The sequence below is a fragment of the Aquarana catesbeiana genome, linkage group LG03 (assembly GCF_042186555.1).
Source record: "Aquarana catesbeiana isolate 2022-GZ linkage group LG03, ASM4218655v1, whole genome shotgun sequence".
Lineage (NCBI taxonomy): Eukaryota > Metazoa > Chordata > Amphibia > Anura > Ranidae > Aquarana > Aquarana catesbeiana.
Window position 1 is genome coordinate 674,588,402 of NC_133326.1, and position 18,755 is coordinate 674,607,156.

An 18,755-nucleotide genomic window follows, 5' to 3' on the forward strand; every position below is an offset into this window, starting at 1 on the left:
TTGTGAGGTCACCAGTACAGTATTTGTAAATTGAAATCATATCCCCTCTCAAGCGTCTCTTCTCCAGAGAGAATAAGTTCAGAGCTCGCAACCTTTCCTCATAACTAAGATCCTCCAGACCCTTTATTAGCTTTGTTGCCCTTCTTTGTACTCGCTCCATTTCCAGTACATCCCTCCTGAGGACTGGTGCCCAGAACTGGACAGCATACTCCAGGTGCGGCCGGACCAAAGTCTTGTAGAGCGGGAGAATTATCGTTTTATCTCTGGAGTTGATCCCCTTTTTAATGCATGCCAATATTCTGTTTGCTTTATTAGCAGCAGCTTGGCATTGCATGCCATTGCTGAGCCTATCATCTACTAGGACCCCCAGGTCCTTTTCCATCCTAGATTCCCCCAGAGATTCTCCCCCCAGTGTATAGATTGCATTCATATTTTTACCACCCAAATGCATTATTTTACATTTTTCTACATTGAACCTCATTTGCCATGTAGTCGCCCACCCCATTAATTTGTTCAGGTCTTTTTGCAAGATTTCCACATCATGCAGAGAAGTTATTGCCCTGCTTAGCTTAGTATCATCTGCAAATACAGAGATTGAACTGTTTATCCCATCCTCCAGGTCGTTTATGAACAAATTAAATAGGATTGGTCCCAGCACAGAACCCTGGGGAACCCCACTACCCACCCCTGACCATTCTGAGTACTCCCCATTTATCACCACCCTCTGAACACGCCCTTGTAGCCAGTTTTCAATACATGTACTCACCCTATGGTCCATGCCAACGCACCTTATTTTGTACAGTAAACGTTTATGGGGAACTGTGTCAAATGCTTTTGCAAAATCCAGATACACCACGTCTACGGGCCTTCCTTTATCTAGATGGCAACTCACCTCCTCATAGAAGGTTAATAGATTGGTTTGGCAACAACGATTCTTCATGAATCCATGCTGATTACTGATAATGATATCATTCTTATAGCTAAAATCTTGTATATAGTCCCTTATCATCCCCTCCAAGAGTTTACATACTATTGGGGGCAGCACAGTGGTCTAGTGGGTAGCACTCTCACCTAGCAGTAAGAAGGGTCGCTGGTTCGAATCCCAACCATGACACTACCTGCCTGGAGTTTGCATGTTCTCCCTGTGCCTGTGTGGGTTTCCTCCGGTTTCCTCCCACACTCCAAAGACATGCTGATAGGTTAATTGGATCCTGTCTAAATTGTCCCTAGTATGTATGAATGTGAGTTAGGGACCTTAGATTGTAAGCTCCTTGAGGGTAGGGACTGATGTGAATGTACAATGAATATGTAAAGCACTGCGTAAATTGACGGTGCTATATAAGTACCTGAAATAAATAAATATTGATGTTACATTGGCTTTTCTCCAATCAGCTGGTACCATTCCAGTCAATAGACTGTCTGTAAAAATTAGGAACAACGGTCTGGCAATCATCTGACTGAGTTCCCTAAGTACCCTCGGATGCAAGCCATCTGGTCCCGGTGATTTATTAATGTTAAGTTTCTCAAGTCTAATTTTAATTCCGTCCTCTGTTAACCATGTAGGTGCTTCCTGTGTTGTGTCATGAGGATAAACACTGCAGTTTTGGTTACTGAAGCCCCCGATTCACTCGTGAATACTGAGGAGAAGAATAAATTCAATACCTTTGCCATCTCCCCATCCTTTGTAACCAGATGTCCTTCCTCATCCTTTATGGGGCCAATATGGTCTGTCCTCCCTTTTTTACTGTTTACATACTTAAAGAATTTCTTGGGATTTTTTTTGCTCTCCTCCGCTATGTGTCTTTCATGTTCTATCTTAGCCGTCCTAATTGCACCCTTACATTTCTTATTGCATTCTTTATAAAGTCTGAATGCTGAGGATGATCCCTCAACCTTGTATTTTTTGAAGGCCTTCTCCTTTGCTTTTATATGCATTTTTACATTGGAGTTAAGCCATCCAGGATTTTTGTTTGCTCTTTTAAATTTATTACCCAATGGGATACATTGGCTAATGCCCTTATTTAATATGCTCTTAAAGCAAACCCATCTCTCCTCCGTATTCTTTGTTCCTAATATTTTATCCCAATTTATGCCTTTCAGCAAGGTTTGTAGTTTAGGGAAGTTGGCTCTTTTGAAATTCAGTGTCTTTGTGTTCCCTTCATGTTTCCTATTTGTGTGATTTATACTGAAACAAATTGACCTGTGATCGCTGTTACCTAAATTGCCCCGTATTTCCACATCTGTGATCAGGTCTGTATTGTTGGTAATCAGTAGATCCAGTAATGTTTTATTTCTAGTTGGTGCGTCTACCATCTGACCCATAAAATTGTCCTGCAAGACATTAAGGAACTGGCGAGCCTTAAATGAATGCGCGGTTCCCTCCGCCCAGTCTATGTCTGGATAATTAAAATCCCCCATTATGATAACACTTCCCATCCTTGCTGCTAATCCAATTTGTGATAGAAGATCCGTCTCCACTTACTCCCTCAGGTTAGGGGGCCTGTAGCATACTCCCAGTATTATTTTCCCCTTAGCTTCATCCCTTTGGAGCTCTACCCATAAGGATTCCACCTCCTCCCTAGCTCCCTCAGTGATGTCATCTCTCACATTCACTTGTACATTATTCTTGATATATAGGCATACCCCTCCCCCTTTTTTACCCTCTCTATCCTTGCGGTATAGGGTATACCCTTGAATGTTTGCCAGCCAATCATGAGAGCTGTTGAACCAGGTCTCTGAAATTCCCACAAAATCCAAATCCTCCTTGTACAACAGTATCTCTAGTTCACCCATCTTGTCCGCCATGCTCCTGGCATTGGTGAACATGCCACATAGTTTAGACCGGTCGCATATTGTCCTCGTATTGGGTGTTTCAAGATTGCAACTAGGACTTGCTACTATACTCACTTTGTGTTTTTGTGCTTTGGTTAACCTACCACTAATGCCCCCAATACTACCCTCTGGAATATCTTCCGCGCTGGCTATCACTGTCTCTGGACCCTCCCCCCATCGCCTAGTTTAAAAACCCCTCTAACTTTTTGGCCATCTTCATTCCCAGCAGATCTGCATCCTCCTCATTTAGGTGCAGTCCGTCCCTTCTATAGTACCGGTTACCGACTGAGAAGTCGGCCCAGTCCTCCAGGAACCCAAACCCCTCCTTACTACACCAGCTCTTCAGCCACTTGTTTACTTCCCTAATCTCCCTCTGCCTTTCTGGTGTGGCTCGATGTACCGGTAGTATTCCTGAGAACACTACCTTGGAGGTCCTTTTCCTCAATTTAGCACCTAAGTCCCTAAAATCGTTCTTTAGGACACTCCATCTGCCTCTGACTTTGTCAACGTGCACCATGACAGCCGGGTCTTCCCCAGCCCCTCCCAGTAATCTGTCCACAAGATCCGTGATGTGCCGAACCCGAGCGCCCGGTAGACAACATACTGTTCGGCGCTTCAGGTCTTGGTTACAGATTGCCCTCTCTGTCCTTCTAAGAATTGAGTCCTCTACCACCAGAATCTGTCTTTTCTTTCCCTTTGCTGCCCCCCCACTCTCACTGGAGGAGTTCTTCCCCTGGCAGCTAGGAGAGTCTCTCATCTCCAGCAGTGCTGGTCCCTGACTGGTTTCACCAATGTCACTCAATGGAGCGTACTTATTGGGATGCTCCAGTCCTGGATCGGCCTCTCTGGCACTTCCCCCTCTACCCCTCCTGACTGTCATCCATCTACTCTTTGCTAGTGCCTGCACCTCTTTGTCTCCACCCGCCTCTGTGCTGGCCCCTGCCGGCACCTGCCGTGTACGTTCCTGGCTCACCTTTAGTATGGAGGGATTTCTCAGTGCTGACAGTTGCTTCCCCAGATTCAAAACCTGGGCTTCCAGGGAAACAATGTGCTTACATTTTGCACAGTAGTATTCGCCCTCGATCGGATGATCAAGGAACGCATACATGCGGCAAGATGTACAAAGAGTCGCCTCTCCACACCCGCCGGGCATCGTACCTATTAAATTTAGTGAGGATTTGGGGATTTTAACCTGTCCAAATTACCTAACAGCTAGCTTCCTGGCACTAATACTCAATACAATACACAGGTACACAACAAGACAATACACAGGTACTCACAGACCTACGTGCAGTACCTGTTTTTATCTACATATGTTCCTTATCTGCAGAGGCAGTATTTTGGTGAAGCTGAACAGACCCTTTAAATGATGAACATCATTTCTAAGAGGCTTTTGCCTACCTATTGTATCAATCAGTAGCTGGCCACAAGTAGTCCTGTCTACTGCTTTCTCAGTGGAAAGCAGTGCCTCTGTTGCTGAAATCCTGCCACTGTGAGCTGCACTGTCTGGTGAGACCCATGTAAAGGACTTTTTGAAGCTTGACCATTACATAACTGAATCTAGAACATGTTTAAACTGTCAAACAAGAGCCTTTATGTCTATACCCCTGATGACATCATTGTGTGATGAAATGCGTAGGCATGAGCTAAGGACATATGACATCATCACCCTGTAAACTGTGGCCATCTTGTTGGTGATGTTTGGAAACACTGTGATATGCCTGTTTTATCTTGTTCTATGTGAGTGCATACTGTTTTAAATAAATGTGATTTCTTTTTATACTATACCATGAGGCAACTCTTTTCCCTTTTATGATTTATATGTCTATGGGAAATGATCAACTATTACAGGTGGAGTGGAGTATTTTCCCAGCTTGTGAGGGTGCTCAGAGTGTCCAGTGAGTCCAGTATATTGTGGATCGAGGTAGATGGATGTGGTGATTTACAACATAACCGTTATTTGACCACTCAGTCACATGGGGGTCCACACCTGTTGGTAAGAGGCTTCATGTGCTTGCTGATAGTGGAAGTAGCTGTTTTGACATCACATCTTCATACTGACATCATGTTTTCTGGGCACATCTGAGGTGTTCTGGCTATATTCTGGTGGAATCTTTTTGGACCTGTATTTCTTTATTGTGTTATAATCTCTATCGAAAGCATTACACTTCTGATATTTGTATCTACTGGACTTTAACCTTACAGTGTGTGAATTCTTTGACCATTGTTGATGTTTGCTATTAATCCTTAATTAACCCTTTTTTTTTTATGTCTTTTCACAGACCCCTGTCTTTTCTGTTTAAATTCCTGGCTCAGCCAGTTTCAAGCTGTGGAGGCCATCATGAGTTGGATGTTGACCAAATCCCAAGCAGTAGCAAATTATGTCTTATGGTTTCTTCCCTTGAGTTTACATATTTTGCACAATTGTCAATAATTTAGGTCCATTATGTTGGACATATATAAGACAACAAAAGGTCCACCTCATTCCTGATGACTGGTGGACCTGGGTGAATGTTATCGGGAAGGTAGTGACACGACGTCATGTCCCAGGCATCTATGATAGTGACTGCCATGCCTTTGAAGGCCTCCCTCAGCAAGATGTCTAGTTGAAGAGACAACCAGTCGCTGCCATATATTGACTTATATCCCGTGTTTGCCGATTTGATAATCACTTTGGTCTTGGGGCTACGAAAAAGCAAAGACGCGATGGCTTGACGGACTCTCTCCAACCTATCCAAATAGACACTCACAGGGAAGGTGGTGAAATGGGCCCAAAGAGTCAATACCACAACGGTCTGAGGTCCTCCACCAATCCCAGCCAAATGGGCCACCTCGTAGTGTAAGTCAGAGATCATTGTTTTGGTAGTCCTCAAGGGCAACCCATGGCCTCTCCATCGTACAACAAGACCCGCATTAGGATCCACAGCTAACAAAGGTCCTGACTGATAGCTGACATGTAGATCTATCCTCTTGAGACCTTAGTAAAAAAAGAAAAAAGCATATACTATAATTACTTAACATTCTAGAGTTAGGCAGTAAAAATGGTATCCTTTCAATGATTATTCTAAAAAAAAAAACAGCAACAAAAAAATATATAAAAAAAATTAGAAAAGACTCAATGGGCCACTTGCTTTTTTTCCTGCTATCTTCAGCTATGTTTCTATGTTTAGAGTGGATGATTTAAAATCTCTATTTTTAAAACAATTTTAAAAATATGAAAGCGCTAGCTTGTAACAATGTGAAAGTCATATAAAAAATACTACGGAGTGACTGAGTCTCTATAAAACCCACCCCCTGACCTGCTTATACAAACTTTGAAGAGCAGGATATAAAATTTTCCGACAACAAAATCCGTTGTCGGAAATTCCGATCGTGTGTACACAAATCTGACGGACAAAGTGCCACGCATGCTCAGAATAAATAAAGAGATGAAAGCTATTGGCCACTGCCCCGTTTATAGTCCCGACGTACGTGTTTTACGTCACCGCGTTCAGAACGATCAGATTTTCCGAAAACTTTGTGTGACCGTGTGTATGCAAGACAAGTTTGAGACAACATTCGTCGGAAAAAATCCTAGGATTTTGTTGTCGGAATGTCCGAACAAAGTCCGACTGTGTGTAGGGGGCATAACTGTTCTGTATCTATGAAAGAGCAGCATTGTCACTCTAGGGCAGCAACTGTGTTAGGATCACAGAACAACCTCCCTCTCTTCATCTGCATACCATAGTAGGGAAACGTTCAGTGCATCAAAATGAGAGACTATTAGTTTAGGGGCAAATAATATTGTTTAAGATTTCAGCTCAGCATTGTTTGCTCTAATAGGAAATCAGAAGCTCACTGGATTTTTGCCAGGATAAAAAGATTTTTTTTTTTTTTTGCATTATCAAACAGATATAACAAAATGCTTTAAATGATATATTTAACAGACCATAGGGAGAAAAAAAAGAAGTACATTTTTAGGGTTTACATATACCTTATTGTTATTTCAAAATATAAAAAGCGACAACCCTATGTAAATGCATGGGACAGCTGCCCCTTTAAGTGTGAATCACACTAATAAATCAAACGAAAAAATATAAAGTAGCCACTAATTAAACTATATTCATCCTAAAATTAACATGTACTAGGTAATAAAGATTACACCCACTGTAATAATCACTATTGTGCAATACCCAAAGCAACAAAAAAAAATGCAAAAAAAAAAAAGCGCAAAAAAAGTTGCACAAAAAATTCCATAAAAATCCTGTGAAAAACAATGTTTCCGTTAATACCAGTGCTCTATCAGTGATAACCGATTCCAAGAAAAGACGTGCTCCACCACCATTACGGCCCACTGGACCACGAAGCGTGCGTAATAATACTATTGCAATCTCCCAGCATGGGGTTCCAAGTTTTCTCCTTTCCAGCTCACATTTGCATTATTGGTGGTGGAGCACGTCTTTTCTTGGAATCATATAAAGATGCACGGTGGATTGGAATCATTTAATTAAAGTGAAAGGATTTGGAAATGGTCACAGTTGAATAAGGACTTCAACCCACATATTTTTACAGCACTTTTCATCTCTGATATGTATACGCACTAAGCTATCACTGATAGGACACTGGTATTAATATTTTGGATTTTTTTCACAGCATCTTTGTGGAATTTTTGTGCGTTTTTTTGTTTTTGTGCGATTTTTTTTGTGCATTTTTTTGTTTTTGGCATTGCACAATAGTGATTATGACATAATTTTGAATGTATATGCACTAAGTTTTCACTGATATAAAACTGGTATAACGAAAGAGCTATTTTTCACAGCCTTTTTGTGGAATTTTTTGTGCGACTTTTTTGTTGTTTTTGGTATTGCCCAATAGTGATTATTACAGTGGGTGTAATCTTTATTACCTAGCACATGTTAATTTTAGGATGTATATAATTTAACCGCTTCAGCTCCGGAAGTTTTTACCCCCTTCCTGACCAGAGCACTTTTTGCAATTCGGCACTGCGTCGCTTTAACTGACAATTGTGCGGTCGTGCAGCGTTGCACCCAAACAAAATTGACGTCCTTTTTTTTTCCACAAATAGAGCTTTCTTTTGGTGGTATTTGATCACCTCTACGTTTTTAAATTTTTGCGCTATAAACAAAAAAGTGCGACAATTTTGAAAAAAAACACAATTTTTTTAACTTTTTGCTATAATAAATATCCCCCAAAAATATATAAAAAAACATTTTTTTTCCTCAGTTCAGGCAGATATGTATTCTTCTACATATTTTTGGTTAAAAAAAAAAAAAATCGCAATAAGCGTATATTTATTGGTTTGCACAAAAGTTATAGCGTCTACAAAATAGGGGATAGTTTTATGGCATTTTTATTATTATTTTTTTTTTTTTACTAGTAATGGCGGTGATCTATGATTTTTATCGGGACTCCGACATTATAGCGGACATATCAGACACTTTTGACACATTTTTGGGACCATTGGCATTTATACAATATTGGCTATAAAAATGCACTGATTACTGTAAAAATGTCACTGGCAGGAAAGGGGTTAACACTAGGGGGCGATCAAGGGGTTAATTGTGTTCCCTAGTGTGTGTTCTAACTGAAGGGGGGAGGAGACTGTGTAGGGGAGATGACAGATCGCTGTTCATACTCTGTATGAACAGACGATCAGTCTCTTCTTCCCTCAGAGAACCGGAAACTGTGTGTTTACACACAAAGATCCCGGTTCTCGGTGTGTAACCAGCGATCGCGAGAGCCCGTCAGTGATCGTGACCGCCGGGCACTCGCATCGGCTCCGGGGGCGCCCCTACTGGCCACAGGGCGAAGTGACGTAACATAATGTTGTTTCGCCCAGCCGTGCTATTCTGCCGCAGTAAAACTGGGGCGGCTGCTCGGCAAGTGGTTAATAAGCGCTTACTTTATATTTTTTGTTTGATATACCTTATTGTGACTCTAAAAGAACAGGGTGACTGAGACTGTTTAAGGCCCAACTCCATTAATTAGAAAAAAATGCCCTTGCAGTGGCCCCTTTCACCGCACTGCAAGGGTTAAATGCTTGTTTACTGTCGGGGATGAGGATTTCTTACCTTAAACCTAACTCCCACAAAGGCTCTGGTGCTCTCCTCTGCTCCGGCTTGTTGCAGGTCCCTAGCTGTCCTCATATACAATGGAGGGCTATTGTCCCTGCATTGTACTTTATGACATCATTGTTGCGACCACAGCCCAGAGCACCTTATAGAAAAGGCTTTGGGGAACTTGTAGCGCACATGAAGGTACATATTAAGGTTGATTTACTAAAACTGGAGTGCAAAATCTGGTGCAGCTGTGCATGGGAGCCAATCAGCTTCTAACATCAGCTTGTTAAATTAAGCTTTGACAAAAAAAAAAACTGGAAGCCGATTAGTTTCTATGCAGAGCTGCCCCAGATTTTGCACTCTCCAGTTTTAGTAAATCAAAACCTATATGTTGTCGTATGTGGTGGGCAATGGTTGCATTAGTCGCATGTGTCCGAATTGTGTTGTAGTGCGGAGCGCTTGTGACGATAATGCACCGTGAGACATGCCACACTGTGTGGTATGGTTTATACCAAATTTGGATCAAGGTTGTGGAAATCCATCTAGACCCCCACAGGAATCAGTTATATGGGTGTTTATGGGTGTTATCTGATTCATGATTGAAATGATGGTCTGCTCTGCGATATGTGAACTGTACAGTTGGTGTCACTTACCGTATTGGTCCTCTCAGTGGTCGGGGTGACACAGAGGGGGGGGGTGTTGATGAGTTATGCGGTGGATACCTTGTTGGATGCTATAGGTTATGCAGCATAACAATGAGATTAGGGCCCCCCTAATGAGAAATTTGGGGTAGGTGAATGAATGTGCTTGTATGTACATGTTTGTGTAAATATACATATACATGTGTGTGTGGCTGTGAATATACTTGTGCGAGTGCAGGCACAGGTATGTGGGAATGTTTATGTAGATATGTGCATATGTATACGTAGGTTCGGGGGAAAAAAAAGGAAAAAATTATATGAAAAAAAATATTATGTTTTTGGAAGGGAAAAAGAAAAAAAAAAAAAGTTCTCTCTTTTGATGGGTTGTCCACATGGCCCATGTTGTCCGGACCACTTAGACTGAGTTTTTTTTTTTTTTCCTTAACTCCAGTGTATATAGCAAAAATTTATGCGGAGGATAGGGCATATATACTTTGTTTGTTCCGGGTCTCTGCTGTGAGACATTCCCTGTGTCCAACCACTTAACCCCCTTGTAGGTACACCAGCCCTCTGGTAGGGTTTGGTGATTTTTCTTTTTTTTCCTGGATTTAGTCCATATCCTTTTGGGTTTTTTCTTTTTCTTCCCCATGTTTTGTCTTATTCGTGGTCCCCGAGTAGCCCAGGGCCCCGAGAGAGGGAACCTCTCTTTTTATTAATTTTTAAGTTCGACTCGAAGCTCATCCCTACTTGGGATATTTTTTTAAACCTAGCTGTGCTTTAAACTTCTCCACAACTGTATCCCTGACCTGTCTGGTATGTTCCTTGGCCTTCATGATGCTATTTGTTCATTAAGGTTCTCTAACAAACCTCTGAGGGCTTCACGGAACAGCTGTATTTATACTGAGATTAAATTACATACAGGTGGACTCTATTCACTAATTAGGTGACTTCTGAAGGCAATTGGTTCCACTAGATTTTAGTTAGGGGTATCAGAGTAAAGGGGGCTGAATACAAATGCACGCCACACTTTTCAGATATTTATTTGTAAAAAAGTTTGAAAACCATTTATCATTTTCCTTCCACTTCACAATTATGTGCCACTTTGTGTTGGTCTATCACATAAAATCCCCAAAAAATACTTTTACGTTTTTTGGTTGTAACATGACAAAATGTGGAAAATGTCAAGGGGTAGGAATACTTTTTCAAGGCATAGTACATAAGGACAGCCATTCAGATCTGCATTGAGGAAAGAAGAGGAGTCATACAGTATGTTCCCTAATATCTCTTTGTCCTGATGGAAGATCAGGCAACAAAGAAGTAGTAGTAAGGTAAGTATAAGCAGAGGGGCAAGTGCTATTTAACCTGTTAGTTTGAGTGGACAAATTAAAAGTTCACTTTAAATGGTTTTATTCCCCAATCCCTCCCCAGTAGAAGGCACACTATTCACAACTTGCACTAATGAAGCAACAATCAAAGCTATACGTTGTATGCTGTATATGTGCTTTAGCTGACAAGGGCAAAAAGTCATGATTTGCATGGCCCCATCCACAACCCATAAATAAAGAATACACCCGTGTCTTTTAAATATATGAAAAAACTTTCTTTTGGGAAAAGGCAATTGTGTTCCTCACTAGAGAAAAAGTTCTTACTTGGAATAAACGTCTCCAGGTATTCAAACCACTGGCGTAGTGTAGAGTCTCCCAACATGTGGATGTCTTTCCCTCTAAGGCAGGCTAATGCGTCAGATGGTCGAGGAAAATGTCTTGCCGAACATGTCAGGGATGTCCAAACATCATTATAGTAGAACCCAGATGGCTGTGGAGGTTCCTGGCCAGGCATACAGACTGGGAGATCGGACGTAAGATCTGCAAGACAGCATGACCGATTGAGCCTTGAAAACAGTGAAAAGATGCTCTAAAACAGAACATGAACATTTTATAGACCATGTAAAATTGAACAAGCCATTTCGTGTTTGGTGAAGGAAGTTTAGCTGCTGAGTTTCTGCCGGGGAAAGGGAGCAGGGGAAGCTACTGATTTAAAGCCCAATTCCAGGATACACTATAATACCAAAAGTATCGGGACGCCTGCCTTTAGACACACATGAACTTTATTGGCATCCCAGTTTTCGTCCGTAGGGTTCAATTTTGAGTTGGCCCACCCTTTGCAGCTATAACAGCTTCAACTCTTCTGGGAAGGCTGTCCACAAGGTTTAGGCGTTTGTCTTTGGGAATGTTTGATCATTCTTCCAGAAGCACATTTGTGGAGTCAAGCACTGATGTTGGACGAGAAGGCCTGGCTCGCAGTCTCGCTCTAATTCATCCCAAAGGTGTTCTATCGGGTTGAGGTCAGGGCTCTGTGCAGGCCAGTCAAGTTCCTCCACCCCAAACTCGCTCATCCATGTCTTTATGGACTTTGCTTTGTGCACTGGTGCGCAGTCATGTTGGAACAGGAAGGGGCCATCCCCAAACTGTTCCCACAAAGTTGGGAGCATGAAATTGTCCAAAATGTGTTACTTTGCTGATGCCTTAAGAGTTCCCTTCACTGGAACCAAGGGGCCAAGCCCAACCCCTGAAAAACAACCCCTCACCATAATCCCTCCTCCACCAAATCATTTGGACCAGTTCACAAAAAGCTTTGGAATGAATTAGAGTTTGTCAGGTGCCTGACCTGACAAATGCTCTTCTGGAAGAATGATCAAACATTCCCATAGACACGCTCCTAAACCTTGTGGACAGCCTTTCCAGAAGAGTTAAAGCTGTTATAGCGGCAAAGGGTGGGCCAACTCAATATTAAACCCTATGGACTAAGACAGGGATGCCATTAAAGTAATGGTTATGCTTTACTGCTCCTTCCTAGAATGCAAATCTATGTCAGTTGATTCACTGATAAATTATATTCCCTGTCTAGCTCACATCATATCATATCTGGCTCTCTAGCCCAAACATTTTCTTTTTTTGAAGCATTGCATGCCATACAGAGGTATGAGACTGCATTAAGTACAGAAGTATGAGGCACTGCATGTCATGCAGGAGTATGACAAGGAAACTCAAATTTACTGCCTGTACGATAGATGATAATGACCTCACAATGGTCACACAACCCCTTCCAAATACACTTAATAAACTGGTATTAAATTCAAATTTTAAAGTCTGCCCTACAAGTAAGGTTATAATAAGTCTCACCTGTAGCTTCCTTGGAAAATGACCTAAATTTGTGCTGTTTAGTAAATATTCTAATTGGCTCTAGCCTAGACGCTACTGGTGTATGTGCAGTATTCTCTGCATTCACGGCCTACTTAGCACTGTGCCATGATGGTGACTCCTGTGCGCATCCACCAGAATGACATCATCATGGCCCAGCCATTGAAATGGCCAGAGAGTGTGGACCCAGAAGGCAGACCAGGAGAAGATGAAAGCCCAGGGAGCAGTGACAGCTCAGCGCTGCAGGACTCCATTTAAAAGGTAAGCCTGTCATAATGTGTTGGAATGCAGTGCATAGTAGCACATTATGGTATAAACCTGCAGAGGGCAAATTTTTTTAAAAAATTGGTATTTTGTTATACGTTAGTGTAACTATGATTCATGACTGTAACTCCATCACAGCTGGAATTATAGAGTTTGGCTTTCAAAGTTCAATTGTAGGTTAAAAACTGGACTTACAGATGTGTATTTGCTTCTGCACTGTTTTACTACTGGTTTACGATAGTCATTTTTGGCCTTTGGCCTTCACTCTGGCAGAGGCTTTGGGATCCATCTGTTTTCTATCTAGAAGAAAATGAATGGTCTCTAAGGATAAAAACCATAATGAAAACAATAAATGGTACCATCATCCAAAATTAAGTGAAATAGAGTTTTGGGAACCTAGTCCCCAAGGGTTCGCCAGGGGCAAAGGAGCAAGTGGACTATCTCGGTACAGTGTAGGAAAAGTACAAATAGAACATTTAGACAGTCGTAAAAAATTACGAAAATGTATTATTACAAATTACATGACAGAAACTAAAACAAGGGTGACTTGGTCACATATAATACTATATATGACCAAGTCACCCTTGTTTTCATTTCTACCATGTACTTTGTAATAATACACTTTGGTAATTTTTTACGACTGTCTAAATGTTCTATTTGTACTTTTCCTACACTGTACCGAGATAGTCCACTTGCTCCTTTGCCCCTGGCGAACCCTGGGTGGGGAACAGGTTCCCAAAACTCTATTTCTGTTTTCTATCTAAATGATCTGTTTTTCATAAATGTGTTTTAAACTGGACTGTAATGTGTTACCTCTCATGAATGCCTAACACAGACATGAGATTTAGACCATTTTTGTTATCGACCTGTACATTTTAAAGAAATGAAGCAGTTAGCCCGTTCAGTACCACTCCCACATTCTCCGTACTTGGTTTGGCATTGTTAGACTTCATTACTGTCACATCCCCTCCACCCTCACCCTGAAATTGGACAGTAAAAGGAGCAGCAGCAGCAGTGGCCGCTGGTGGTAAATTTTTTTGGGGGGGGCGGCAAACAATCTGTCCGCTTCCACCCCTCGGTCAGTCGCACTTACCCCATCTAGGTCGCAGGCAGCGCTTCCTCCAGCCAGCGTCCCCTCCTTCTGGTGCTTCACAGAGGCTTCCCCTGCTTCTTCTACCTCCTCCTCCTCCGCTTCCAATAGGATTGCTTCTCCTCTCGGCCAATCGGGTGACGGGTCTCAGGACCCACTTCCTGATTGCCCAAAAGGAGAATCAGGAAGACAATAGCGAATATTAATTTGTTATTGTCACACAACTGGGTGGGCTCGGGGGCAGTGCTCTGCACCCTGAGCCCATCCTTTTTGGAAACCTATTAGAGCCTCTGGCTTTAATCTTGTGCTTCTCAAAACAAAAAAGACCCCATTGGAATCTGTGAGCCCCCCGCATGTAAATTTAGGGGCCGGACGCATATATTAGGGGGGCAGCGTCCCTGCGCCCCTAATGGACAGGCCGCCACTGAGCAGCAGACCGATGGACTCAATGCTCTGTCAGGCAGCTCTCTCCTCTATCAGCATGCTCCTTGCACTGCAACAAATTTGAAAGGCATTTGTATTGTACTTGTATTTGTAATGTAATAATGTATTAACGCATACAGAGCTGCGTTGGGCTGTGCCTTTTCTATCTGCCTGGAGTTCAGATTTAAAACAAATATAATGAAAGGGGAAAATAAGGGTTACTAAAATGATACACAAACTACAAGTTAAAGAAAATAGTTATACATCGCTTTATGTAAGTGCATTAAAATCTTACCTAGTGTACCTGATGTCACACTGATTGGAGGGATGGACCCCAGGACAACCTGGTCAGTCACAGAGCTGTTGGAGGGCGATAATGAATTAAACTGATGGAATTAGCATGTTAAAATAAGAACTATAGTAAAAATAACCCTGTACCCTGAGAAAGTTTGCATTGCATACCCCCCAAAATTGAAGTTTATCTTTTATTTATTTATTTATTACAAGTGCTTAGAGTTGAGAAAAAGACAACTTAGAAAGGAGAAAGTGTGTATGTCTAAATTGCACTGAATATTAGCCATGGCCAAAAGGAAATAGTCAAAAGCCCAGTAAACAGAAAGTTGGCCGGTTCAGCAGAAACCAGCTGACTTTTGGTAGTTGTGTATCGCTGTCTGTTCAACTGAAGCCGGTCTAATGAATGACTTCCTTTGAATGGTCTTGTTGGAAAACAGCATTTGATCAGCGCTTGCAACCAAGCAGGTTTCCCCTGTCAGAATACAATAGCACAACAGGAAAGATCCTGCATCTACATGTTTTGATGCAGGGATCTGTCAGGTTTTTTTTTTTTTTTTGCTTGTTCGGGTTGAACGAACAAAAACTGAATGTGGATACCCAGCTTAAAGTGGTTGTAAACCCTCTCATATACCACTTTTATCAGAAAGAGGATCATCTACCGTTTAAGAATATGCCGGGGTTATGGCAGCTATCTGGTATACCCCGGTATTCTACGTCAAAGTAGCAATGTACAATGACGGCGGGCGGTCCGCAACTAGTTAATACATAATTAAATAACTTGATATCAGCCTGCCCTATACAAAACAACACTCAGACTGGGAGAGGCAGGGTGCAGGACTAATGCACATGCAGGCTAATCAGATGTCCTGAATGCCAATGTGTTGACAATGGACATGCTGATTGGGGTAGAAAGCAGATCAAGCAGAGAGGTGTCCTCATTAGTCTGCTGCTGATGCTGTTTCACTCTCAAGGTCAAGGCTGAAAATTACCACCATTATTTTCTTTAGAATGGTTGTCAGGTTTCTTTTGCTATCTGTGTTACCATTAGGGAGTAGGGATGATCCAGATCCAGTTTGCGGGAGCTTCGTGGAACTATGCTGACATACTGCACATTAATTCAAACCAAATTAAAGTCAATGGGAGTCCAATTTTTTTAAATCGGTTCTGCCCATTTTCAAAGCTAATAGGCAAGGGATTGTCAAACAAATGGCACTGGGCTGGGCACTGTCCTGGGGGGACATGTTCTGATGTAAAAAAACGTTTTTAAAAATACCTGCTTGAGGATTTCCTGACCCTGGCTGGGAAATAACACACCTGTACCATGTATACAACCTACCACATCAAAACTGATAGTTACAAATTTAAAAATACCATTTAAATCACCAATAAATTACATTTCCCTGACAGCTGGGGGAGAGTGAACAACATGGGAACCCCCTTCACCCAAATACATACCAAGCCCTTAAGAGGTTCTTAACAACCAACCTGAGATGGAAGATGTCGCCTTTAGCAGTGGTATTAATACCGCTGCTAATGTTTCACTGCCTGCTGGAGATGGAGGTTCTGCTTGGTAGGTGGGTGAACACACCATTCGGTTCTTTTGTTTGCTGAACAGGCAAAATGTGGACTTAATTCAACTTCAGGCTGAATCCGAAGCTGAGCAGAAGGGAGATTCACCTTCTATGAAGGTAAATTCAAAACTTTTTGAGTTGCCAAAAGAACAGGAGGCATGAAATGGGAAATATTCCAATGGGGACACTTGTTTTCATGAAACTGTCTAGTATTCTCTTACTTCCTGTTGAGTCTACAAGACAGGAAGTGAAGGGACTGACAGTGGTTTCAACCCCTCTACTCTATCCAAAATGAAAAAAAATAAAAAGTTTTGACTTTAGATATAATTTATAAGTGGTGTCTCACACTCAGTTTTGCTTGTAAGAGGGGGGGTGTAAGAGCGAATAGACAGAACCATTGACAGGTAATGTCATCTATATATTTAGCTGTTTGCCCGGAGATCAGCACACCTGTACTCAAATAAAAATCGGCGCTAGTTTTGGGGACTAAATCACTTTTCACGTGATAGGGCACTTGGAGAGCTCCAAAAAGGTCCCCAAATATGTGCGTGCATCTCTCAGTCACTGCATTTAATTCAAATGGTCCGTTTACTTATTTTAGTTGAGAACAGGCAAGGCTGGCCCAAGACATTGTGCTGCTTGGGTCCAAGAATGAAATGCTGCCCCCCTCCCCAAAAATTACGCCCACCAAAAAGCCCTCACATCTATTATTTTATATCATGATAATTACAACTAAAATGTAATTTATTAGGAAGTCAGGTTTACATGCAACAACACCTTGTCTATATGCAAAATTATATGACATACCATTATGTTCAATTCCAAGGGACAGGCTAGGGTAGTATATAGACAGGCTAGGGTAGTATAAGGGTAGGCTAAGGTAGTATATAGACAGGTTAGGGTAGTATATGGGCAGGCTAGGGTAGTATATGGACAGGCTAGGGTAGTAGATAGACAGGCTAGGGTAGTAGATAGACAGGCTAGGGTGGTATATAGACAGGATAAGTTAGCATATGGACAGGCTAGGGTAGTATAGGGGCAGGCTAAGGTAGTATATGGACAGGCTAGGTTAGTATATAGACAGGCTAGAGTGGTATATAGACAGGCTAGGGTAGCATATGGAGAGGCTAGGGCAGTATAGGGGCAGGCTAGGGTAGTATATAGACAGGCTAGTGCATTATAGGGGCAGCCTAGGGTAGTACAATGGCAAGCTATGGCTGTATAGTGATTTTTGAGTATGACAGGTTATGCACCTTTTGGCCATCCAGCAGATCAGCAGCCACTACTAGAAAAAATGAGGAACACCCTTTGTGTCCTGTCACACAGACCTAACTTATATTACCTCTCTGTTGCTCTCTCCCAGTGCTCCCACATTCTTTAGCACCTAGCCTCGCGTATGCACCAGAGCATAAAAAGGCAGGCCAGCCGCGAGGCAGGCTGCACCCCCTTCTCCAGTTCCACCCAATAGAAATGCAAGCCTCACAAGCTGTGTCCGAACATCGGCTGTTGGGGGAGCTGGTGGGGAAGGGATCTTTCATTGCTCTCTGTTTCCTGTGGGTACCCCACCAGCACACACACCTGAGCTCTTCATGTGTGCTTGGGTGTTTAACAGCCGGTGTTTGACTGTGTGCAAGCACCCTTGCGCCCGGCAACTATGAGTAAGCATGTTGAGGGTAGCAGGGCGGCCTTTTAACAGGGCAGCTGAGCAGCCCGGGGGGCAGTTACCCTGCCTCCAAGTCCAGTCCGCCCCTGAATGATACACAAAACTGCTGGAAAAAAAATCTTGGGCATCGATTTGCTTCCCCTCTCAAAGTGCTGTCTGGGTCCAATGGACCCAGTGGGACCCATGGTAGGGTCGACCCTGAGAACAGGTACTCTTTAAATTTCCTCTAAGGACTAGGATTGTCTAAAACACATAAGCATTTGGATTCTATTATATTCTGCTGTAATTATATGTTCCAGGGGGATAGCTTGATAGACCTGGACCAGTCCTAAGCCAAAGACCCTGAGTTTAAATCCCATGCCCACCACTTCAGACCCAAAATCCAATACATCATCTCATTTGTTGTTCTGCTCTGACAGAGACAGGAAGTGGGTTAAAATTTCCCCACGGAATCACAGACTGCAAAACAAAAATTACTCTAATGCCGTGTACACATGGTCGGACTTTCAAACATCAAAACTGTGGATTTTTGTTCTAAGGTTGTTGGCTCCAACTTGTCTTGCATACACACGGTCACACAAATGTTAGCCAGCAATTATGAATGTAGTGATGTACTAGACGTAGTACGTGGTTTTTCAGCTCTTTAGCGCCACCCTTTAGGCTCCTTCTGCTAATTTTGTGTTAGTAGAATGTTGGTGAGTGTTGATTCGCGCTTTTC

The 18,755-nt window shown here is 42.3% G+C and overlaps 1 protein-coding gene across 3 annotated transcripts in view; it reads right to left on the reverse strand.

Moving 5' to 3' along the window:
• Positions 1-424: 424 nt before the first annotated feature.
• LOC141133487 (NXPE family member 3-like) overlaps positions 425-18,755 on the reverse strand; it is a 110,858-nt gene continuing 92,527 nt past the window's right edge. For all 3 annotated transcript variants that reach the window (XM_073622884.1, XM_073622886.1, XM_073622883.1), the window contains exons 4-6: positions 14,805-14,869; positions 11,182-11,397; positions 425-5,809 (exon numbers count right to left, since the gene is read on the reverse strand). In XM_073622884.1, coding sequence (XP_073478985.1) covers positions 5,277-5,809; positions 11,182-11,397; positions 14,805-14,869 — 814 coding nt within the window. In that variant the 3' untranslated portion in view covers positions 425-5,276. The remainder of the gene's footprint in view (positions 5,810-11,181; positions 11,398-14,804; positions 14,870-18,755) is intronic.